The sequence below is a fragment of the Periophthalmus magnuspinnatus genome, chromosome 15 (genome assembly GCF_009829125.3).
Source record: "Periophthalmus magnuspinnatus isolate fPerMag1 chromosome 15, fPerMag1.2.pri, whole genome shotgun sequence".
NCBI classification, from domain to species: domain Eukaryota; kingdom Metazoa; phylum Chordata; class Actinopteri; order Gobiiformes; family Gobiidae; genus Periophthalmus; species Periophthalmus magnuspinnatus.
The window spans coordinates 25,258,666-25,284,723 of NC_047140.1; the positions used below are offsets into that span (position 1 = coordinate 25,258,666).

The window sequence follows — 26,058 nt, forward strand, 5'->3', positions numbered from 1 at the left end:
ATTTTTGGGCGACTAACAAAAGAGATAACATTAGATGTGTATGACTGTTTGCTAAATACATTTAAGATGATTACAGAAAAGTTTTGCCTCACTCGGGACCGCCTTGTTTTACACCAGCAGCTTGCTTGTTATCAGTCTTTCTGTGCCATATTGAATGGCAAAGACATATTGGTTTACTATCACATGGATATGAAAAAGGTAACTATTAAGTCTACAATACACGTCACTTTTTATGAGGCATATTTATTGACAATATTCTTTTTTATCTAGCTGCAGTTGCAATTGACTGGCCACCACAGTGACATCAGTGTTATGACTTTTGGAAAAGGTAACAAGCCAGTTCTCTGTTCTGCCTCTAATGATTATCTTATCGTCTGGGATATTGAGAGTTGTCAGAGGAGGGCCAGAGAAGGTGTGTCAAAATAAGTTATTTTCTATTAACCATAGCCACAAAGGCCTACATTGATGGTTGATGAAGTCATCCAGGAGAATTTGTTGCTATAACTTCTTGCCCTTATTTTTCAGGCAAAATTCCTGTTGGAACAGTTATTGGGACATTGGTGGGAGAAGTTATTCATCTTTCTTTTTCTTCTGCTGATGATAAAGTTGCTGCATGTACTTTAGATACTGTGTATGTCCTGAACTCAAAGGTAAGGTATATTTATGTAGCAGCTAATGGTCATCAGAGATGAAGAATTATGACTTAAATTTATCCTATGAAATGTATCTTTTCTCCAACTAGAAACAAGAAACAATTTCATCTTTAACTGGTCATCTCGGATCATTAACCTCTGCAGAGTTTTGTTCTTGGAACAATAATATTTTGGTCACTACGTCTGAGGATCGTACTTTCAAGGTCCTGCTAGATATTACTCAGTGTTTCCCGTAGATTATGTTAAGAATATTGTGGCACAAATTATTTGTATTTGAATAATCTAATCTCATTCAGTTAGTGGAGTATAAAAGTATAAATAATCCTTTAACCAGTCATTTTGACCAGTGTCTCTTAAGTTAAGTTTATGATAATACAATGAGCAAGTCAAATTTTGTCATGCCAAATGCCAGGTTTGTTTTAGACTATGGGAGGGCCACCAGGGTCTCCTGTATTAACTGGAAACAGTGCATTACTTATACCCAGTGTGCAATTTCTCGTTTTTATTCTTCTTGTCCGAATGTAACTATTTAATTTTAGTTAATAATATTAAAATGTTATAAAACTGGTTTTCCTCAGGTGTGGGATTTACAGACTGAATCTGTTAACTATCAGTCATTTGTCCTGTCTGGTAAGTTGGAAAAGTTCTGTTTTTCAGAAGTATTAACAGTATGAACAAAGACTGTTTCGGTTTTAGGGTCTCCATTGATCAGTGTGATATTTTTGCCTGAAACACAACAGTTTTGTATTGGATCATTGGATGGCCAGGTTAGAGAATGTGCCATTACATTTCAAATTCTAAAACATGGAGTATATGAATATACCAAAGTGGTTTTTGTTTGGGGGTTTTTTTTAGGTATGGTGCTTTTCTCTTACTAATGTGGAAAAGTGCCACCTGGTGACCAAAACAGATCTTCAAAAGGTAGAAAAAAGGTTCAGAATACTTCAAGAGTCTTTGGGACAGCAAGCAGGCAAAGATAATACAACAGAAGTGTCTTGGAATGTATTGCATTTCCAATGATTAACAATGACTTACATCTGTTGTCTCCAGGAGGTACCATACAATGCCCAAGTGAAGTGGAGACTGCTAAACCCATTCTTAAAATGGAATTGTCTTCTTTAACTGATACAGATGAGAAAAAGTAAGGCAGCAGGGAAATAATAATCCACTAAGAAATACATCCATAACATCATATAGTCGACTTATTTACACACTCAGTTTATAGTAAAATACATGTGTTTGGTATGATCTCCGCAGGAGCTGGATATGCATTGGAAGCACAAATAGTCTATACATGTTGGACCTGGCAACCGCAGAATTGTTAACAGTACTTTATTTTAAAGGTATGTGGAGATATGTACTTGGTAAGTTTGTCAAATTTTTCCAAGAGTTAATTTATTGTTTGTGCACATTTTTTTTTTCACTTTTTTTAATAGATTATCCTGAGTTGAGCATCACAATGGCGGGGGCTTATTCTACATCTGTGAGCCAAGCTGATAACTCTGTGAGTACAAAACAAATATATAACAGACATTTGTATAATGTTAGTCCTTATCCATTATACTATCGTGCAATCTTACACGTATTTTAAATTTATACTCTCAGATTCTGCTGTTTGTGAGCTCTTTGTTTACTCCATGTTTGAGTCTGTTGGAGATAAATATCTGTGACCTGCAGAAGACCTGGGTTAAAGGTGAAGGGCTTTCTGTGTTTCCGAGGTAATTATAACATTAACATTATAAACTGTATGTTCAAGTCCAGTTGTGACACACATTTCTATTTATTTTGCGCAACTACGTTATAGTACGTAAATGTAAATAAGCATGTTGGGCAACGTAGAAAGTAACACAGTTGTTTCTCTTCTCTTGTTTTTTCAGTTCTCCTCCACTGCCAGAATCTCCTCTGAATGCACAATTAAAGAAGAAGGATGTCAGCATTCCTAAAAAGAAAGGTTTCATGATTCACGCTCTTCAAAATGTCTTGAGAAATTTAAAACTGATCTAGTCTAATACCATTAGAACAAAACTTCTCCTGGATTTATTAAGATCCAATAATAGACTTGAAAATGGTTCTGGTTTCACGTGTTAACTGTGAGACTACATTGGCTGACACACACAGCTTATTTAAATGTGCATTGTTGCTTAAGTGGGGGTTTATGGTTACTGGATGTATTATTTGACATTTTCCGCATAGATTTTTTTCTTTTACTGGAGAGTTAGCATCTGGCTCTCACTGTGAGTTAGTGCTGAGGCTGCCAGTTACCCAGACATCCCACAGCTGGAGAGAGGAGAGCTGCCAGAACTGAGTCTTGTATGGGGATCATCAGGGAGTCTATGGGCACTGTGTGACAGCCACAGAAGACCAAAAACCACAGACATGCACAAGCTAATGCAATCCATAGTGTTTAATAGAAAGCAAGTCAACACAATCATATCCAAATAACTGATCTGGTAACAATACCTTTTAAATAGACCAAGAATATTAGCTTTACACTTTAAACCTGCTTGGGTTGATTATCTGGCCTTACAGAGAAGAAAGAGGACAGAAAATGTGCTTGAATCAAAACTCAAGTTTCTTTAGTTAGATTAGGCCTCTTCCATTTTTTCTACAGTAACTTAGGGCCAAGTTACTTTATTGGACCAGAATTTAGTGTTTACTACTCCATAAAACTAAATCACCATTAAATAACAGCTGGATATTGATGGTTATTTTTTGACAGGCAAGCAAAACGTTGGTACTTAAGAGTTTTACTTAAAGTTTCATTCTAAATGCACTCAGTATAAGCAGGCTTTTCACTTTAAGAGAACCCTGGCAAGAAAATTATATACACATTTTTAAAGGGTATGGAAACACTGATCTCACTATAATTTCATAATAACCTACTGACAGCCAACATCTTCTTACCACATCCAGTAAATGCATGCAGAGTACAGAAGTGTCATATGATGTATGATGTTACATTATATAATTTAATTTATCAATATATATATATATATTGTATAAAGTAACTCAGACAGTAGCACTAACACCTGACTAACATTCTTGATTGCCAAATGTATTCTTGCGTGCATAACAGTCTTTCTTCACACAGCGGGAATTAAAGATCAATCCTTAGTCTTCAACACAAAAGTGAAGTCATCTGGGTACACCAGTGCTCCGAGGTAAGTTTAGATTATACTGAAGCCATAAAACAATTTGTCTCTCATCTCATCATTCTAATATTATTGTCATTGTCACATTTACTTTTTTTTTTTTTTTTTTTTTAGAAGAGTTATGTTCACTTCCAAAACAAATGTTAAAAAAGGTCTACCATCAAAGACTACCAATGCAAAGTAAGACTTTCTCAAGTTAAAAAAATAAAGGAAAACTTAGTGACATACACTGTGATTTTTTTTTTTTTTTTTTTTTAGAAGATTTAAAGTTCAAGATTACCCTGATGATTGTACAGTACCAACACTGTCAAGGAAGGAGTTTGTCACATCAAGCAAACCTGTGTACACCATGGAATACTCGGGTAAGGCAAATGTCCCCATGAATTGTATATACAAACCCATTTACCTTTTGTGTGCCATAATCATTACTACTTTGTACTTTCTACTTTCTACTTGCACTTTCACTGTATTGTATTGTCTGAAACCATCTAGCATTACTGATCCATTTAAGCTTAGGTAATTTAGGAAAATACTGGATCAGTTCCATGAAGAGTCCTGTGTTTCCTCCTTTCTCCCAGGTGACGGAAAACAAGTCTTGTGTGGTCTTGGCGACTGCTCAGTGTTACTGTGTCGGTCTTCCCTGACAGGCAAACCCACTGTCTATACAGGTGTGTGAAGTCAAAACTGCAACCCATACTGAAACATCTGACATCTGATGTCCCCATTTTTAAACCGGTGGTATAGTCTTCAAATTTATTGAAATTTGACCCTGATTAATATTTTTAAAATAGTTGGGGTTATTTGTTTTTTTATTAACCAAAAATATATGGTACTGTCATGGTTTGAAATGTCAAATAATGTATGTTCACCAGAACTTTACCTAAATGTCCACAAGGGCGCAGCAGAGTTAAGTTGAGCGGATCACTTGACTAGAAGGGACTGCTGCAGCGTTATTATAACAAACACACAATAAAGCCCCTCTTCCCTGCCATTGTTAGTTTACTCCAAATGTTGATGTACAGGGCATGACAAGGCGGTGAGCAGTGTGAGCTGGAGCCTCAGCAGACAGTGGTGGCTAAGTGCCTCCGAGGACCAGACGTTGCGAATCTGGACCCACAAGAGCCCAGAGCCTGCTATTGTAATGGTAAATGTCTCATGCAGTGTCTCACACATTTAACATAAGCTTCTGTTTTATTCTTTTCTTTTGTGGTTTCATCTTTTTAAGTGTTTCTTACAGTTACAGGGCTATTCTTAATGCAATATTGGTCTTATTTGCAAAGCTAAAACTGAAACTCAGATCAAGGGCCAACTTATAGTTTAGTTCATCTAAGTCATGCCCAGGCAAATAAATAACATCTCTATGAAGATAAGCAGCAATAGACCCTTTACCAGAAAAGTTACATATAACACTTAATATTTGCTAAACAATGATATCAGTTTCTTTTATGTCTGCAGGGTAACAAGGCCTTCTCCAAACCAATCAGACGTGCTCAATTTTACTATCTGGACAAATTCATACTTGTGGCATCAGGACGTTTGCTTCACATGTATCTGTACGATATAGACACTAATCATGATGACATCAAAAGGCAAGTCCACTCTACCCTTGATGTGTGTGTCATCCATTGTGTCTCTATGCATTATGCGAACAACAACAGTTATGCTAGAGCAGGGGTTTGAACTTTTTGAGGAACATATCCCAGAATGACCCCCTATCATCTTCCATGACATCACAATCAAATTCAAAAGAATATTGAAGATAAATTTTCAATAATGCTCTTGGTGTAGTATGTATGTCACAAAGAACTGTAGAATTTAAGTAACGATTAATGTTTAAAAAAAAATAAAAAAATAAAAAATAAAATAATAATAATAATAATAATAATAATAATAATAATAATAATAATAATAATATTAATTTGGGACTCCTCCCAAACCATAGTTTTAGAATAATGGTATTAGAGATATTACATCCTCAAGTTATGTTTTTTTTGTTTTTTTTTTTTATTTAAAGAAAATAAAAGTTAGGGTGAAGGATCGATAGCTATGTCTACAAGCACGTTTTACATTGTTCGCCTTCTGCATATCCAATTTTACAGTGGTTCTCTGATATAGAATTTTTCCTTGAACCTTACAGGAATGACAGAGAAATACCCATTTGAGCACTGTAAAAGATATATTCAGTGTGTGTATGAAGCTGTACAGTTTAATTTACTAGAATAAAAAGCTCTTCTTTACTAGGTACCAACAGCATAGTGCTGTCAAATTGGCAACATCATTGTCTATATCAGCAACTGAGATTACAGCTTTGTCTTCAGCCAATGATTTCTTATCTTGTATCCTTTTATGATTTATCATGCAGCAAAATAGTATCATTTAAATCTGTGCCTTTGGACGTATTCTGTGTTTTCACATACTCACTTCCTCTTTTGCCCTGGGACTTCCACTGTTAACTTTGTAAAGTGTGTCTCGTTAATAGGCGATGTCTGCATTCCAGTCTGTCATTGTAGTTTCAACTGCTTTACCTTGTAATAATCCTATGCACATGCGTTATCACTAAAAATGCACACTTACACTACATTTTGTTCCCAAATTATACTATAGTTATTTTGTCCTAATCCTCGTATCAGACATCGTTTTGGTGTGTGGATCGGATCGGTCCATCCAGATGTTTGACATGAACAGAGGTGCAGTTGCTGCAGAGTTACCGGATGCCCACAGTCGAGCAGTCCACTGCATTACACAGAACAAGGTGAACAGGAAAATATGCACTTTATATTTGCCTTTGCCTTTTATATCTTTATGGCATTGTATTGTACCACATACAGTGGATTTATCACATTTGATTTTGCATTTTTCTGTAAAAACAATTGTACATATTAATCTTTATGACATCTTGAAAAGGTATTGCAAATGCAAAAAAGATTTATATTATGGCAAAAGTTTCAGGGTTATATAATACATCTAAGAGTTGTGTGAGTTACATAAGGAACCGTCCATATTTGAGAGAATAAAAGTGTTACTTTGTGGCATGAGTGAAGAGGGTCATGGTTAAAATAACATATGTCCAGATGTTTTCGTGACAGACAGACAGGACGTGTCATAACCAGTATCATTCATCTTGCTAAGTGTTTGAATGTGGATCTTCAACGCTGCAGATTAACAGTGCCACAATATGGCAGGAGGAGATCCCATGCTGGACGATGGCCTTGGAGTAATGCTGTTCCATGAGGCTTTTGGGTTTATATGGCCCCAGTCCCACATCACTGTCTCAACCCAATATGGACCCAATTTTCCCATGTCTAACAAGTAGACATCCTGGGCTTTTATCCACAGCGGTATAGCTCTGAATGTATCAAGAATGTAAGACACATCACTTACAAAATGAAAACCAGTATCTCACAATTTTTTTCAGTAATTTTAGAGTTAAAGTGTGTTGATAGATAGTAAATAGCTGATACAATATTGTCGTATAGTCAGTAATATAACATCTAAAGATCTTCACAGCTGTACCAACCTTTCAGGTTCCATATCTCTTCAGGATTGCAGATTCAATATAATTTAAAATCAGTCCTCTAAGCTCACCGATTTTAACAGGTTTGTCTGGTTTTAATGTCACATCATCACCATTTTTTCTTTCTTCATCATGTAGAGCATCTTTAAAGGTTTGGTCCACATGACAAACATAGACTGACTGCAGAATCAGATGAGATGCGTGTCCTGAGGTACCCTGACACATGGACTTTATCCACTTGCTCATGTTAGCTTGTCCACTCTTGACAGTCACAGTGGCCTGGATTAGCTGTACACACTGCTGCTAGTGGCATGAATTAAAGGTATTAACCTTCATAGCTGCAAATCACTCTTGCACACAGCTGACTCTACTCTAGACCAGTCGAGCCTGCTCTTTGTCACGCTAGCTTTTGTGTGCGCACTTGCGAGCTGCCTGTGGAGTGTTGTTTCAGGTTGGCTGTTGCGTCAGAGCAGGGGTCCTCTGCCTGGAAGCCCATGGGCATTGGGTTGTATGAGGGTTAATGCCAAAGGATCACCAGGATTGCCCTCGTCTCTGAAGTACACACATAACATCAGTCTTCCCTCCCCGCCGCTCTCTCATCCCAAGGCAGACCAAGCAGCCGAGCACGGAGAATGAAGCAGCTTTTCCCACTTCAAATTTCCATCTCCTCTCCCGCAAAATTCACCTGGAAGTCATCAGAGTACAGAACTTCTCGGAAAATGCCCTCTTAGAAGGCAGTTCTCACACTCCTTAATGGAAACCTAAACAAAAAACAACGCAGCGGCTTCTCTGAAATGCAAACTCAATTATCACATGCAGGGAAACCTTATATTTGAATTGAAACATATTTGAATACCTAAAATGGTAGAAAAGGAAAGCCATAACACCAAAAGACTGATTACTGCAGTGGCTTTCTAATGCGCTTACAAAAAAGCACTTTTCCATATGTGCTGACTAAGCATGTTTGTTTTCTGTCTGTCTCACAGGGGTCATTGTTCAGCGTTCAGGCTTCTGATTCATATAATCTCTTCCTCACAAGTGCTGTTACAGATGGCATCAAGATCTGGGACCTTCGAAGCCTTAGGTCTGTATCACTAAAGACATATAAATTAATGAATGTATATGTGTATCACAAATGGGCATGTAAAACTAACAAAACAAAAGGCTGCTTCAGGTGGTACGCAGGAGTATGTGTTTTATTATTACCGTACTCAGTTTCTACTCTATTATTGTTTTCGTCCTCCTCTGGCTATGATCTTCAGTTGGTATGAAAACTTTGACAATCACTGCTTTAGGGTAAAATTCTAGATAATATTGTAACTTATCATTTCATTAAAAAAAAAACAAAAAAAACAAAAAAAAAACAACAACACTGCGCACATTGACACATCTTCATTGGACCATTAGTAACTGAAATCAAATCCAACCCCCACTTCACCACAGGACTTCCATTTTAAAATACCAGTACCTTACCGTATCTGTATGTAACATCTGATGAATAATTAGTTTGCTGATTACCTTAATATCAATAGAGGATTATTTTATTTAACAGTATCCTACTTGCAAAACAGTCTGCATTACTCATCAGAAAATGGCCTATGTATGCGGAGGGGGATTTAGTTCTACTTGCACAAATGCCTGAGTCATAACATCCATATCCTAACCAAAGACATTTTATTAGTAGTAAGACAATTTACTTATCTAGCATGGGTATTCTGTCTACTGAAATGTGTGCAGTTTTAACCAATGGTAAATGTTTCAATTTTGCTTCCTGCATGACAATCATAGCTTTTTGCATTTTTTGTTGTTCTCTTGAGTGAAACTGAGCCCCTTTGAAACAACATTAGTAAGAGAGGAACTATAAATTGTTTTTATGACAGGGTATCCCCAATGTCGGCTCATGTGAGCGGTGCCATAACTCAAGAGACTGGGTATAAGGCTTCTTAATGGACGCCATTGAATATGACCTACTTTTACTCCAGCTAATGACATTACCACATGGATGATGTTGAAGATACAGTTTCACCAGATCCTGTTATTTTTAGGGTTTGCCAACTTGCCAGCTCATATAGAAGCTGTGTCTGACTAGGATATGGCATTGTGGAGGCGTTACATGTTATTCCCCAACATCAAGGCAATTGCATAAGTTAGACAATCATTCTTATTTCCTGAGCTGGATGCAGTGACATCAACTGGATACTATTTGGTCAGACTTTCCAAGATTTGTTGCAAAGTAGACATTTCTTTGTCCTGTTGAAAGATCAACTGCACCTCTAAAGAAAGTGTTGACATAAAGAATAACACTGCTGCATAAATCTCATCTTTTTCATGTGTCTCATTTTTCCTCAGGTGTGTGCGGAGATATGAAAACCATGTAAATCGTTGCCACTCCTGCTCCTGTGCTCTTTCACCCTGTGGGCACTACATTGCAACAGGATCAGAAGACAATTGTGTAAGTTTTGTAGATTTCAAGCAGCTATTCGAGTACTGAATGTATTGTTTCAATTAACCTCTAAAAACTAAAGGCATCTTATACAAGCCTGAATGTTTTTTTTTTCATCTACCCTCTGACCGTTTAGTATTAGAATAGTAGTCAGTACATGGCCTTGTTTTTATTAATCATAGGGAAGCAGCACATTGCTTACATTGGAAAGCATCTCTTTTGAGAATGGACATTGTTTCTCAGAAGTGGAGAGATCATACAATAAAGAGACACCCCATATTTATTTGTAGCTGCTCTGAGATTTGAATAAGCCAGATGAATTTGTACTTGTCATAATTTATCAAAAAGCAATGATGGAAAAAGTAGTTCAGAAAACCTTCCATATCATTTTCCAACCAACACCACAGCCAAAGTCAATCTAGGTTGAATATTTCAATGTTTGTGATATTATCCTGCTTCATATGATAATTTTTCATACAAGCATTTCAAGTCAGTACCCATGCAATACACATAAAACTGTTAAAACAGGGTTTTATCAAACATATGACAGATTATTTGCTATGGCGATCCCATGAAAGAAAGGCCTGTGGTATTGAGAATATCTCTTGCCCTGCGAGTCCTAGCCACGTCATGGCAACCAAACCACCACTAAAGGACCATATGACACATTTTTAGAGACACTTAACAGCTGTATAGTCTTAGTTATCATCTGGTTACAAAGAGATCTGTTATGTGCTCAGATAAAAACCTCTGTTTTTATAAGGCATCTGTTTTTATCTGGGCACATAAAATTGTGTTAATATTTCAATTTGAGAATATTGGTTCATTTGAAAGACTCAAGGTAGGACTTGATGTACACCAGAGCCTGTATAAAATTTTCACCCAATTAGCACCTGCAAATAACAGGCTCTCAGCCACCCAGTCAGTAACTGGATCTACAGGGGTTCATTAGAGACACGGTGCCTCAACAGCTACCTCTCCTGAAGATAAATAAACATGTTCAATAGACATTATTATTACACAGCAAGCTTAAATGTTGTTTCAAAAATATGCCATTTTGTGCCCCAGGCCTATGTCTACGATGTTCGAAGCAGTAGCTACCTCCACAAGCTGCACAAAGAGTCATCACCAGTGCTCAGCGTGGTCTTCAATCCTTCCACTCCAGAGGTAACTCAAACTCTTCATGTAATCATGACTTAACATCTTCCAAGGGGCCCCATGTTGCTCTGTTTGATGTCCGCATGACGCGAATAAACCCAAAATACAAGGTTATCAGTATGAAAAGTATTACCATATTCTGATTTATTCAGAAGGGGAAATAATTGTGTGGTTTTTGGCACTTGATTTAAATCGGTATAGTATTCAGGTCAGTTAAGTATTTTAAAGGCCTCTCCTCTGAGCTTGTCTGTGGGTTTAAACAATGGTGGTCAGTTTATTTTTGAATCAGATAACATATACTCCTTTTCCATGCCACATCTCTGTGGCTTACCCAAAATCGTACTGAACACTATGCAGCCTGCAGGCTTTTCCAGGGTGAATCATTGCTCCTTTCCACATTTGACAAAGATAAATACAGTATTAAACCTATTGGGTTTGAGTAGTTTTACTAAAAGGTAAATGCACACACAAGGCATCACTTTTCTGCTTTGTTAAGCAGACATTAAAGATCCAGCCTAATTTTCCGTGAAGAGAAGTCACAGACATTTTTAAAATATTCTTTTGATTGACTTGCATCTTCAGGACATTGTCCATCTGCAAAAGCAGCATTTTCAAATGCAACATCATAGCCCCCACTGCGCATCCCTCGAGATATTTGTTGACTGCGTTTTGGAATGGAGGCACATGTTTTAAATCTTCCTGTCCATCTGTGTAAGAGCATTCAGTGAAACTTTATAGCTGTCATGATGTCAGTTTCCCTGTCCTCCCGTGCTCTCTCCCCCTCCCCTACCTGTGTGTCTGGAGCTGGGTGGAGTGCCTGACTCCTCCCGTGCACACCTGGGGTGCATCAGCCTAATCACCACCACCTGCTGCTGAGTACAAGAAGGCTTGGCAGTCTACACTCGGTGCCAGACCGTCCGCGTGTAAAACGTGAATGTTTCTTGCTAAGCTTTGTTATATGGTACTTTCCGGCAAATGCTCATTTGGATTTATGCACCCTCCAGATTCCTGCCTCTACTCGCCCAGCTCCTGCCGCCACGTTCCAGTCCCGGTATCGCTTCCAGCTCGTCTTGTCTCCTGCTCGTCTCGTCTCCTGCTCGTCTCGTCTCCTGCTCGTCTCGTCTCCTGCTCGTCTCGTCTCCTGTCCGGTCCTGGTCTCTGGTTTGTCACCCGCTCCCCGCTCTGGTCTTCGTCTGATCCGCCTGCCCTGGTACCGCACCTGCTTCTATCCCCGTCCTGGTCCTGTCCTGCCCGCCTCTACCTGCACCGCACCCGCCTGACCCGTCTCCCGCTCCCCGGTTCCTGTACCTGCTCTTGTGACCTGTTTAAAGACTGCATTTTCACCGCTGTAAATAAACACTGTTAAAACTGCTCTGGTCTGCATCCTTTGGTCCTATCCGCACCGTTACGACAGAACGGTCTGGCCACTATGGACCAAGCAGGCTCAGATCCGGACCAGACGCGCCGCCTCACGCACTCTCACCCCGAGGCGGTGCTGGGTCAGCATGAACAATCCATTCGGACTCTATTGGAGCTAAATCAGACATTGTCCCAGCAGGTGGCACAGCTTAACCACCAGGTGGCCGCGCTCCTCGTCACCCCGCCTGCTGCAGCCGGAGCGCCGCCACGCCTCCCGGAGCCGAGAGGCACGGATCCGGAGCCGTATGCTGGACAACCTCACCTCTGTCGCGGATTCCTGTTCCAGTGCGAGTTCATGTTCCAGCAATGCCCTTCTCGTTTCAGCTCGGGGGCCACCAAGATCCGATATATATGTGGATTACTCCGGGGCAGAGCTCTCCAGTGGGCAGAGGCGCGCCTAATGAAGACGTCTGTGGATAGCCTGGATTTTAATGAATTTGTGTCCACGTTTAAGCTGGTGTTTGACCACCCGCACTACCAGGACAATGCTGCCTCCCGGTTATTGACTCTCAGCCAGGGCTCCAGGACGGTAGCGGATTATTCCATTGAATTCTGGACACATGCGGCGGAGCTGGACTGGACGGACAGCGCGCTGCGGGCTGTGTTTGTGCGGGGCCTGAACGAGACTTTGAAAGATGAATTGGTTTCCCGGGACGAACCCCCCGACCTGCGGACCCTCATCTCCCTCACTCACCGTATAGACAACCGCCTACGGGCTCGTCGCCGAGAGAGACGCCGGTCACCGGTCCCGCCGGAGCCACGCGCTGCCCCGCCCCCGCCGGATGAGCCCCTGCAACTCGACAGGACCCTTGTGTCGGCCGAGGAGCGTCAACGGAGGCGTCGTCTGGCCGGGGCTTGCCTCTACTGCGGTGAGCGCGGACATTATGTGGTCACTTGCCCAGTTCGGCCAAAAGGGGGGGCCCACCAGTAGCACTGGGAGTACTGGTGGGCGAGCAACACATCCTGGACTCTTCTAATAGACTGCGGCTCAGCGCCACCCTGTGCGTTCGCACAGAGACCTTATGCGTTTCCGCCCTTATCGACTCCGGGGCTGAGAGGGACTTTATTGATGCCCAAGTCGCGGAGCAGCTCGGGGTCTACCTGGAGCCCCTCGAACGCCCCTTAAATGCCCAGGGGCTCAATGGACGTTTTCTGGGGCACATCACTCACATCACAGAACCTGTCACCGTGATTCTGTCCGGCAACCACCAAGAGAACCGTCAGTTTCATGTCCTGTCCTCCTCCGCTTCTCCTCTGGTCCTTGGTTACCCCTGGCTACGCGCCCACAACCCTGTTTTCGATTGGGCCAGGGGCGGAGTTTCGGGCTGGAGTCCCGATTGCCACGCCAAGTGCCTTCGGTCCGCCCTCCCTCCGGCCGGGAGGTCCGTTCCTGTCGCTGATCCGTCCCCAGACACCCCCAATCTGTCCTCGGTGCCTGCTGAATATCACGACCTGGGGGAGGTTTTTAGCAAGAGCAAGGCCCTCTCTTTACCGCCCCACCGTCCATATGACTGCGCCATTGACCTCCTGCCGGGTGCCCCACTACCATCTAGCAGGCTATATAACCTGTCTAAACCTGAACGCGAGTCAATGGAGGACTATATCCGTGGGTCCCTGGCTGCCGGAATCATCCGCCCGTCCACTTCACCCGTGGGAGCGGGGTTCTTCTTTGTGGCTAAGAAGGACAAATCCCTGCGGCCTTGCATTGATTACCGGGGTCTGAACAATATAACTGTAAAGAATAAATACCCGCTTCCCTTACTGGACTCGGCATTTACGCCCCTCCACGGTGCGACCATCTTCTCAAAGTTGGATTTGCGGAATGCGTACCACCTGGTGCGCATCAGGGAGGGAGACGAATGGAAGACGGCCTTCAAGACACCCCTGGGACATTTCGAATACTTGGTTATGCCCTTCGGTCTCACCAACGCCCCTGCCGTATTCCAAGCCCTCATCAACGATGTGCTCCGTGATTTCCTTAACCGATTCGTCTTTGTTTACTTGGATGACATCTTGATTTTCTCGCGGTCCCCCCAGGAGCATCATCAGCACGTTCGCCAGGTTCTCCAGCGCCTCCTCGAGAATAAACTGTTCGTGAAAGCTGAGAAATGCGAGTTTCACGCAGAGGAGGTCAGCTTTTTGGGCTTCATTGTGGGGCGGGGCCAAGTAAGAGCTGACCCTGAAAAGATCCAGGCTGTCACTGAGTGGCCCGTTCCTACCAGCCGGAGACAGCTCCAGAGATTTATCGGCTTTGCCAATTTTTATAGACGTTTCATCCGGGATTTTAGTAGGGTTATCTCGCCCTTAACTAAACTCACCTCTCCTGCTTTGCCGTTTGCCTGGTCTCCTGAGGCGCAGACAGCCTTCGAGAAGCTTAAGAGACTATTTACCTCCGCTCCCATCCTGCACCAGCCCGACCCTTCACGGCAATTCATCGTGGAGGTCGACGCCTCCGACTCGGGAGTGGGGGCCGTGCTTTCGCAGAGGTTCGACCCCCACAACCGCCTCTGTCCCTGCGCCTTCTTTTCCCGGCGATTGTCCTCGGCCGAGGTCAATTATGACGTGGGGGATCGGGAGCTCCTTGCCGTAAAGCTGGCCTTGGAGGAGTGGCGCCACTGGCTCGAAGGGGCGGAGCAACCATTCATCGTCTGGACCGACCATAAAAACTTGGAGTACATCCAGTCCGCCAGGCGCCTCAATCCCCGTCAAGCTCGTTGGTCCCTCTTCTTCAGCCGCTTCAACTTTCTCCTCACCTACCGCCCCGGATCTCGGAACGTCAAACCCGATGCCCTCTCCCGCCAGTTCGCCCTGGAGGATAGCCCGGTCACCGCAGAAACAATTATTCCCTCCTCGTGTGTGGTGGCCGCGGTCCATTGGGATATCGAGGACACCGTCCGAGAGGCCCAGACCAACGACCCCGACCCAGGTAACGGCCCTCCAGGTAAACTGTTTGTTCCCGATTCTGTCCGGTCTCAGGTGCTCCAGTGGGTCCATGCCTCCCGTTTCGCCTGCCATCCTGGTGCCGGTCGCTCTCTCTCCCTCCTCAGGAGACGCTTCTGGTGGCCCACGATGGACACAGACACCCGGGCTTATGTCGCCGCCTGCCAGGTATGTGCTCGGGCCAAGGCCTCCCACTCACCCCCTTCTGGTCTCTTGCATCCTCTCCCAGTTCCTCGTCGCCCTTGGTCCCACATCGCCTTGGACTTCGTGACGGGCCTTCCCCCTTCCCAGGGGAACACGGTGGTTCTCACCATTGTGGACCGCTTCTCCAAGGCCGCCCATTTCGTTGCCCTGCCTAAGCTCCCCACAGCCAAAGAAACTGCCGACCAGCTGACCAGTCATGTCTTCCGACTCCACGGCATCCCGGTGGACATCGTGTCCGACAGAGGGACCCAATTCACCTCTCAGGTATGGCGGTCTTTCTGCGACGGTTTGGGGGCCACGGTTAGCCTCACGTCCGGGTTCCATCCACAATCTAATGGGCAGACGGAGCGGGCCAACCAAGACCTGGAGTCGGCCCTACGGTGCACAGCCTCCGCCAACCCCGCGACCTGGAGTACTCACCTGCCCTGGATAGAGTATGCTCACAACTCCCTCGTGAGTTCCGCCACTGGTATGTCCCCCTTCGAGGCATCGCTGGGATATCAACCCCCTCTCTTTCCCACGGAGGAGAGGGACCTCGCCGTCCCGTCTGTTCAGCGCCATCTCCAGCGCTGTCGCCGGATCTGGAAGAAGGCCAGGGCGGCCCTTCTTCGGGCTGGAGCGCGCACTAAGGCGACGGCCGATCGCCACCGTGTCCCGGCGCCCGTATACCAACCTGGCCAGATGGTTTGGCTCTCCGCCAAGACGGTCCCGCTGAAGACGGACTCCCGTAAGCTGTCCCCCCGATTCCTGGGACCGTTTAAGATCATGAGGATCATAAATCCATCGGCGGTGCGCCTCCAGTTACCCCCGTCTCTCCGGATTCATCCGACCTTTCACGTCTCCCAGGTTAAACCAGTCCGGACCAGCGACCTGTGCCCTCCGGCCGATCCCCCACCGCCCGCCCGAGTCATTGACGGCCACCCGGCGTTCACCGTCCGCCGCCTGATTGACGTTCGTCGCCGTGGTAGGGGCCTCCAGTACCTCGTCGATTGGGAGGGTTACGGTCCGGAGGAGCGATCCTGGGTGCCCAGGGCACGCATTCTGGACCCCGACATGGTGAGAGACTTCCACCGCGCTCATCCTGACAAGCCTGGGGGTCCACCAGGAGGTGGACCTTAGGGGGGGGGTACTGTCATGATGTCAGTTTCCCTGTCCTCCCGTGCTCTCTCCCCCTCCCCTACCTGTGTGTCTGGAGCTGGGTGGAGTGCCTGACTCCTCCCGTGCACACCTGGGGTGCATCAGCCTAATCACCACCACCTGCTGCTGAGTACAAGAAGGCTTGGCAGTCTACACTCGGTGCCAGACCGTCCGCGTGTAAAACGTGAATGTTTCTTGCTAAGCTTTGTTATATGGTACTTTCCGGCAAATGCTCATTTGGATTTATGCACCCTCCAGATTCCTGCCTCTACTCGCCCAGCTCCTGCCGCCACGTTCCAGTCCCGGTATCGCTTCCAGCTCGTCTTGTCTCCTGCTCGTCTCGTCTCCTGCTCGTCTCGTCTCCTGCTCGTCTCGTCTCCTGCTCGTCTCGTCTCCTGTCCGGTCCTGGTCTCTGGTTTGTCACCCGCTCCCCGCTCTGGTCTTCGTCTGATCCGCCTGCCCTGGTACCGCACCTGCTTCTATCCCCGTCCTGGTCCTGTCCTGCCCGCCTCTACCTGCACCGCACCCGCCTGACCCGTCTCCCGCTCCCCGGTTCCTGTACCTGCTCTTGTGACCTGTTTAAAGACTGCATTTTCACCGCTGTAAATAAACACTGTTAAAACTGCTCTGGTCTGCATCCTTTGGTCCTATCCGCACCGTTACGACAATAGCACAGTGATACTTTCAGATTTCCCAGTTTGAAAGTGGAAAATTTGATTCATGGCCATTTACTGATCTTCAGTCAAAGCATGCTCACAGCCCCACTGTTTTGTGCTTTCTGTAGGTGGGGTAGATGCAGACACTGCATTTGCAGCGTGCAATCGACTATGACATGCTTGTGATTGACCAGGACTGCAGTGTTTATACAGAAACACAAATTTCTTTACATTAAAACAACGCAATGATTTTGTTTTGGTGCATGGCCTTTAATTAATTCAAAAAGTGCTTTTTTCAGACTAGCATGTAACAGTTTGTTCTCCTCCAAGACACTGGAACAAATCCTTGTTACCTGTCTAACATACATTTTTGGCTGTGGCTTTGTCCTGTACGGTTTTGTCATTTGTAAGGCATAAGCAGCTTAAGTAGAGCCTGGAGCTCAAACCATAAACTTTTCGTGAGCAGTGGCTGGCAGGGCAAACTTCGATGTGTTTTGTAGTATTAGAAAAGACGCAGTGACAGGCTATTGCCACAGGCAAATAACAGTTGGCCTGTTTGAAATAGGTTATTGGGTCACACAAAGAAGCGATTCCACATGTTTCAATTTCTGTTGATGTCAAAATAACTAGTTTCTCAGAACTACCTTTGAAGCCAAATTCACCATTAAAACTGGACATTCATCATTTGAGAAACCCAGCTGGAGTGAGGTTCCTGTTTAAGACACATTCATTATGATACTAAGAAATTGTTTGAAGAGTAAGTGTTTGCATGGCTTTATTTTTTCCTATAATTTGAGGTTTTATGTCTCTTTGCCTTAGGTTTGTAATGCCTTATGTATTGCACTTAGGTGTGTGTGTTGAAATTTATGTAGGAGACTGACTCGCTGACACAAACTGCTGTCTTCAGAAGTTCAGATGTTTTCTCATTCCATCTAAGAGGATGAACATTGAGTGAGTCATGACTCTGGCTTTCAGACTGTCCATATGTCGGCATGTGTCAGTTTGGCTCTGTGCGCCCAGGCAGAAAAGTGCAGCTGGACACTCTCTAGACCTTTTTACAGTGTCTAATTTGTGGCCAGTTAGGAGCCCATTCACACTCTCTTTTCCCTATGAGTCGTCTCTCTTCTCTTCACTTGGCTCCACAGTCCAAATGTTCGCGTGGGCCAAACGGCAAATTCTCCGAGGGACTGTGCTGTCTGCTCTAAAAGTCACATCGGAGTGAGACTCTGATCAAGTGGCCTGTGTTCAGCACAGCTGGAACTGAGGAAATAAGTTTGGACCTCATTGCATTGAAGCTGTCTTGAGTTTTTGGCTTGTTCTAGCTCCGAAGACAGAGCGTTATATGTTAACTGTAAGATTCAAACCATTCAATAATATACTACATGCTCAGCAGAAAGACATTCTGCTGATAAGAAGCATTCTAGACATCTTTAGTACATCTACACAAAGTCCTACATGTATATAAACTAGATTAATATTTATTTCACATTGCATGAGCATCTTTTCAGTCTCACTGTACAGCACTGAATGTCTTGGTACATTGGCCTTTATAAAGAATGTGTTCCTAAAATGAAGAATGATCCCGGAGCCGAAGGAGAGCGCTGCTTTTGCTTTGAACTATTGATTTGTTGTCTTCTCTCCTCACGGTATAAGGCCAGTTTGTCTGACAATAACTTAGATTATGTAACACAGTGACACTTGCTGCAAGTTCATGCCATGATTTAATGCCTTGTACTTCCTCAGTGGTTCACAAATGAGACCTTCAAGTGTCAGACTTATGAAAACGGCTGACAAGCAGAATTAAGCCATATGTTGCAAACATCATCTGCATTGTTCATCATTTAAGACATTTACTATAGGGCTGGGTTATATGAAAAAAAAACCCTCATTCATTGATCATGATTTTAACTTGATTCATTGATTTTGTATAATTAAAAGATAAAAATGAAATTTCAATAGTAATTCCCTCTACATAAACCAAATATACTTTTAATAATTATCATTTAAAATAAAAAATGTCACATTTCATCCTCCAAAATATGAACTCCACATGCTTTTACAGACAAAAGATTGATTGACTCTAGACCACTTGACTGCATCTGCACAATCTCAATGAAAATGTTATTATTGGCACATCCTAATGTCTTATTTTAGTGCCTCTTGTAATGAGAAATGCAACCATTGTACACTTTTTTTGTTTTAGTTTCTTTACATAATTTCTTACATACTTCTTCAACATTAGTGGCCAAACAAAGCTGAAGTTGCCAGTGAAGCAGCTTTCTGACCCTTTAAGATTTTAAGTGGTTGTTTGTGCAGCCCAAGGGCGAGTCCTAGACTTCTCAGCCATTGTTAATTAAGGTCGTTAAGACGAAGGTCACAGTGAAAGTGGATTACGTGGTAAAATGAGCTGTCAACCAGTTTATTTTGGACAGAGAATTGTAGCTAAACAGCACCAACAGATGACGTTCCATTTTGGTTCAGTGTATTTTCACAGTAGAAATGGTAAAAGATATATTAACTGAAGCTTATTTTAAAAGGGTCTGTCTATTGTAAAAGCAGTAGTGGCATTAGAAGTGTCCCTAATGTGAAGTAATAGTAGGCAATATTAGCTATGGTATTAGAAGTCATGACATTACCTTTGAATTACTTTTTTGGATCCAAATTAAACTCCATTAAGAATATGGCTTCAGGAATACATTAAAGTTCTGCTTTTGCGTCCAGTTTAGTTAACTCCTCTGGACTATGGTGTCATCTCCCAGCACAACCATCTATCTGTTTTAAATAGAAATGATGGTGTACTACAGTCTCAGTCAGTGGAATGAAATACCAGCCTATTGCTTTGCGTTTTGGTATACTTGTCTGGGTTTAATCATTATTTTATTTATTGTTAAATTCTTTCTGATTAAGCAACTATTGAAAGGAGCCATGAAACTAAAATCATGAATTCAACAATGCCTTATTGCCATTGTCTATTTATGACAAATGTATTCAATTAAACAGATTTGGTACACTGCAATATAAACACTCAAATGTTTTGATGTTTGTGGCAGCAGTGACTAAAGATTTCCGCCCACGAACCCAAAGTTTACAATTCAACCCCAGCTGTTGTTGAATTGTACTGTGCTGTTGTGTCCTTGGGCAAGACACTCATATTGTCTGTATGAATGTGCTGGTAACTGTGTGATGGACAGATTGATGAAAGCTTATCCAACTTCCAAGAATGAATGAGTAGTGAAGAGCAATGAACCAAGTTCTAAAGCTACTAAAGAATTACACATTCTCATCATTATTGGATAGACCAGATTTCTTCAACCATGGCAAACCAGGATTTTTTTTATTCAAGTGTGTACTTACCCATTTATAGTGACAGTGTGGCTGGAGTTGTATCTGACAATTGTCCAACCTTTTGCCTAACTTGCTAATTAAATATATTGCCATTCATATCAGTTGCATACACCGACATAAACTGCTTTAATGACTGAACAGACTTTCTTCAGTCTAAAGTGGATATTTGGGGATGTTTTAGTTCAGCAAAAGGAATCATTTTTCATGATCGTGTAAACAAAACCCTAAACCCCTCTTAAACCAAGAATTTTATGTGAAACCTGTGGGATAATCCCAATTGTTTAACTCTGTGAGGATCATGGCCTCACTGATACTATGCTCCTTCAGAGAAGCAGGTGTGTTGTTATGTAACTTAAAGCTTTTACATAGATCCCTGACACACGGCCATGTACTCAATTCTGGCTTTTGTTCTGTCTTTTTCAGCTGCTCACAGGGACTTTGGATGGGAGGCTCCGACTGTTTCAGCCCAGCACTGGACAATGTTTGTCTTCAAATACAAGTACTGTTGCATAGGACCACCATAATGTACCGTATAAAAAGTGTATTTTAACAGATCATTTTGTTGTGATGATTTTCATCTTCATCTATTTGACCTAGAATTCAATTAACCACATAGATATATAAAACATATTTTGCAAAGTATATTACAGGTTATTACATAGGCTTTTCACAATAACAAATTTCGCAGTACAATATATTATACTTCAAATATTACTTGTAGACAATAAACGATAATATTGAAAGCAATTTATGCCACTGACACATTAACATTAACATAGATTAAGATTAGATTAAAAACTATTCTAAATTTATAATATGGTTGAAAGACATGAACTGCAATAAATAAATAAAAAGAAGACTGAAACACTTTAGTAGTTAGTTTCTATCTGTAATGAGTCATAGAATTTATTTATTCAACTTTCTACAGCGTAATTAAATAAAAAAATATATATCAAAAATTTCCACACTAGTACAAAGAGAAAGTACCATGATAAATATTGACACCAAAAATTATTGTTCCATCTGTCATGTGTTGAACGATAAGTCAATACAGTAATTATCATGACAGGCCTATTATTACAATTAAATTATTTTATCAGAGCTTATTCCAGGAAATTTATTGTTTCTGGAAAGTGGAAGGAACAGATGTATTTTAGACGGTTTTGTACTCGTGAAGATGGCTACCTAGCAGCGCAGCTCTGAGGACTATGACATCAGCTGGGTGCAACCTCTGCAGCTGCCAGAGTCCCACATGCTACTACTGTTCACATCCACCCATAGAACTGGCCAAAGGCTTTCACAGTCAATATGCAATATGTCTCACTGGATAAGTCGCTGTTTAATGTACAAAGTATCTGTATTTATCATTTCAATTAGTACACGTTCCCATAGGCTGCTGTGGGTGGAGGCCCTCTGTTAGCTGTCCTTTTCCATAGCTGTGACAGAGTGATGTCATCAGGACATTTGCACATATTTGTCATTATTAGAACTGCCTTTTTTAATGTCCCCACCCATCAATCATAACATAGCAACTATATTTATATATTTTTTGACACATCAAGATACTAGCTATGTGATTCAGGATGCAATAGAAGCAGTAGGTTGAAGCAAAATAACACATACATAGCTTCCACAAAAATAACATATACATAACTTCCACAGAAAGTGTAGTTTTGAGGCTAAATTCACAATCTACACTTGAGTGAGTATATCTTTGCATTATCAGGTACAGTACTAAACTCCAAAATCCATACAGATTTGTTTCCTATATATATTAATGTAAAGTTGATTTTCTTTCTCAGCTCCCATTGAGAAATGATGAATTCTTTTTTAGATCTCAAATGTTCAAATGAAGGAACATTTTCTTCCAAACTGGCAGTTCTTACAGTTAGTTTTCATAACAAAGTTCTGCCCTCGGCACTCAACAGTTTATTCTTGATTGTTCTTGACGCACAGTGTGACGCTCTTGTTGATGGACCAGCTGGCTGAGTTGTTTTAACATTTTCAGTAGTAGCAGAAAATTTTTTTCTTGTCATTATCCAATACTCTTCTTTTGATTTATCTCCATCTTTCTGGAAATGCCCTGTGATCGAGAGAGCACCACAGAGCATAAGATTCGCACGTCTTATCAGGTTAGCTTGTCAGTACTTTTTATCTGTGGTTTACTGTGCCACATAGACAAATATCTGTATATGCATTGGCTGGAGACTTTAGTGTTCCTACAAGCGCTGGAGACTTTCTGGAACAAGGCATAAATTGTCTTTGTAGTGAATTTATGTGTCGGCCGTCCTCCCTTTATTTTTAATGTTGTGGAATGCTCGTCTGCGTGCAGACCAAGGGGTCATCCCTTGAATGGATTATCTCCCTAAAACTGAATCTGTAAACAAGAAACCTATCGGTTTAGCAGCACATTCTTAGTCTGTGTGAGGTCGGACCGGGTGTACCCTCCCTTTGTTGACCTCACAAGTTAGAAATGGTGTTTGTGTTGCTTTAGAATTAATGACTATGAGAACAGCCACGCCTTTGCATCATGTCAGGATGAATTCTAACTTTTATCACTCACATGTATTATGATTTGTGACCACTCCTGACCTGACATGGGTACAAAGAATTTTTCTGTCAGATGTAGCAATGTATTCCAAATTTAGAACTGATACAAAGAGTGCACTGCTCACCCCTAAAATGCATTAAATCAAGTAAATAACTCAACAAAGTTCACCTTAGGATCTTTCGCTGGACCCCAAACCCAAAGAAAGCCCCGTATCGCTGTACCAGGGCAACATAACATAACCGTTAATCACTGACGTCTTGTGTTCAGCACCATAAGATTTCCAATGGCTTGTACTGGAAAGACAAACAAGAAGCCAGACTGATATATACTCAAGTAATGAGTGTGTTTGCTGAAAATTTCCAGTGGGGATCATAAAACATATGTGTAATTCTGGGTAACCTTTTATAATGCAGACATGCAATCAACAGTGGCTTATTCAAATGTCAGAATCATATCTCAATAATCTTGATTATAAAAACCAATTGTGTACTACTATGCAATGGTGCAGTTGAAATACTTTTGTTCCAAGTACATATCTACTAATAAGTATTTTATGGTTACATTTTGTAGAAGTAAACACATACTGAAAGTGTTCTATATACTATAATATTTTTATGCTTTCATGATGAACTTATTCATTTGATTTATGATAAACTATTGACCTATATTCACTTAACGGAGATATTTAAATGATCACTTCACTACAGGAATTTGTATGTGTAAGCACTTAACCATTTGCGTTTTTGACTACTTTTGCCTCTTGTTGAGATATCATATGTTTAATCTATTTTACAAAGTGAAAAGTATTCTTAGAAATCAGTTCTTCAGATCACAGATGTAGTTTCTCTGAGGATGTTTTGGGCAGCTTCTGTTTTACAATCTACACCTACAAGTTAGCAGCAGATGGTGTTATCCAGGGTACACGGAATAAACATTTGAGTTTCTAACACTTGAATAAATCAACACAAGAACTTCAGGGAGGTAGCGGAAATATGAGGAAAACAGAAGTGGCAAGAGGTGCCAGATCACAGGCCAGGTCTGAGACGTCTTATAAACTCTGTCAAGACATGGAAATTGTTTTAAATACTGTCTTTCCTGTCATGATAAACGAGGATATATGTGATGACATGGAAAAAATGTTTAAAATTAAATGTTACATTCGTTTTCAGCTATACAAATGATTTTGCTGTATTGTCATCGTTGCTTTTAGTAGCAGTTTGAGTATTATAACTAGGGTGACTGCCTCCAATTATATAGTAAAAGAGAAGGTTGCCAAGATATTATAACCCACATTACACCCACACAGTGGACTAATATGAGTGTCTAGTTTTTGCGAGGAAAACATGTTTTCTATCTAAATCTCACATTTAATTGAATGCATGTGGCACTATTGAAAAGAGGGGCAGGTGTTCACACAAATTATAACCTTTAAAGATAAAAGTTCTTCTTAAGACGAGCCGAGTTCAAGCCAAAGTGCAACAGTGAAATGTGATGATTGTTCAGCTTGTCTTGATAAGCCCTGATGTCTTTGTGTTATTCACTCATTTCATTATCCTAACCCACAAGCACAACGCCAGCCACGCACGCATGTACACCCCTGCTATTAGCAAATACCTCTTTTTATGACCAAATTAGGAGGCAATTTGATGTTTTCCTCCCTAATCATGTTAAGTAAGCCAGTGGATTAGTTTATATGCCAACACCAGGCATATGCAACTTATTTACTTTACTACTGGGATAAGAACATCTTACATAAATGTGTTTTTTGTTCTTAAGAATCTACTTTTGTCATAAAACGGCTAAGCAGAGTGACTTTGAAAACCATGCCGTGATAAGTGGTGATATGTTCAGGTCTATGTCATGGCAGAATTTGGAAACTGCATCAAAGCGAGGAATTAAAGACCAGCATATATCATCAGACATAGTTGTAAGTCAAATCTCATTTTCAGCCCATCTTGTTGCCAACTAGCCATAGCTTTCACCTGCCGGGATAACTTAAATTCACAAAATAAGTTCAAGTGATTGTGTTCCTTTGTTTTATATCAAGCCAAAATTTCATATCCTGAAATGAACCAAGGAAAATGTCTCGAAATCTAATATGTAGAAGCACAGGCAGTTGGAGGGACAAGGAGACGAATGTTGCTCCACCACCGCAGCATCAGTCTAATTTGGGCTGAGTGCTTGGAGCTAAAGAGTACAGACAGAAGTGGGGTGCCAGCTGTAAAACCTGGATTCAATAATGAGCAGGAAATTCTCAGTGGAACATTTGGGATTCTTCAGACTATTCTTCAGCGTTGTAGGTTATTGTGTCTCTGTATTATGGGGCAAAAGCATGATTTGCAACTTTTCTTTAAAACATATTCCCTCGTTTACAGACTTGCTGATTCGAGTTTAGGACTGATGCGGAGGTAGCATGTATATGATTTGTGTATATTGTTGTTATTTGCTATTAGTTCGACTCTACTACTATTATAAGTTCTACAGCTCAACTTCTGCACTTGATTGTTTATGATGAAACTCAATCCTTTTGTACACAGACTGTGATACATACACGATGATGCCTTTAATAAGATAACAAAGTTAACTCAAGTAAAACAAATAGTGATAGTTTTGTTTAACTTTAGGGAAAAACCCACATAGCAGACTAGTTACTCACTGTAAACTTGATTAGCTTGTGTTCATTATGTTTTTGCATAGAGCACACAGCAGAAGCTGCAGCACCTTGTGTGCCCAGGGACCCAAGGCCAGACTCCGCCTCCTGTCTGCAGCTAAAGAGACCTGACTCTGCACAGAGACTGATCCACCAGGCCCCGCTCATCCATCCATCTCCCTCTCCTCCTACTGGGCTTACTACCGCGCTCAAAATCGGGAAATTGGCGCCAAACC

At 41.9% G+C, this 26,058-nt stretch overlaps 1 protein-coding gene across 1 annotated transcript; it reads left to right on the plus strand.

The window, feature by feature from the left end:
• The first annotated feature begins 66 nt into the window (after positions 1-66).
• On the plus strand, positions 67-21,141 carry wdr27 (WD repeat domain 27). The gene is made up of 24 exons (XM_055227494.1): positions 67-198; positions 271-412; positions 526-650; positions 743-856; positions 1,232-1,283; positions 1,350-1,420; positions 1,509-1,623; positions 1,704-1,794; positions 1,911-1,996; positions 2,090-2,157; positions 2,259-2,371; positions 2,531-2,604; positions 3,745-3,814; positions 3,920-3,985; positions 4,064-4,167; positions 4,384-4,473; positions 4,828-4,949; positions 5,261-5,394; positions 6,047-6,141; positions 6,436-6,557; positions 8,306-8,403; positions 9,669-9,771; positions 10,831-10,929; positions 21,045-21,141. The coding sequence occupies exons 1-24, from the start codon at positions 67-69 to the stop codon at positions 21,132-21,134; spliced, it is 2,376 nt and encodes a 791-aa protein (XP_055083469.1). The 3' UTR covers positions 21,135-21,141.
• The last annotated feature ends 4,917 nt before the right edge of the window (positions 21,142-26,058 follow it).

Excerpts from the sequence above, each read along its gene's own strand:
- wdr27 (XM_055227494.1), top strand. The coding sequence starts at position 67 with ATGATTACAGAAAAGTTTTGCCTCACTCGGGACCGCCTTGTTTTACAC. Across the intron at positions 1,421-1,508 it reads TTGGATCATTGGATGGCCAG|GTATGGTGCTTTTCTCTTAC; the intron begins GTTAGAGAATGT and ends GGTTTTTTTTAG. Across the intron at positions 6,558-8,305 it reads ACTGCATTACACAGAACAAG|GGGTCATTGTTCAGCGTTCA; the intron begins GTGAACAGGAAA and ends TCTGTCTCACAG.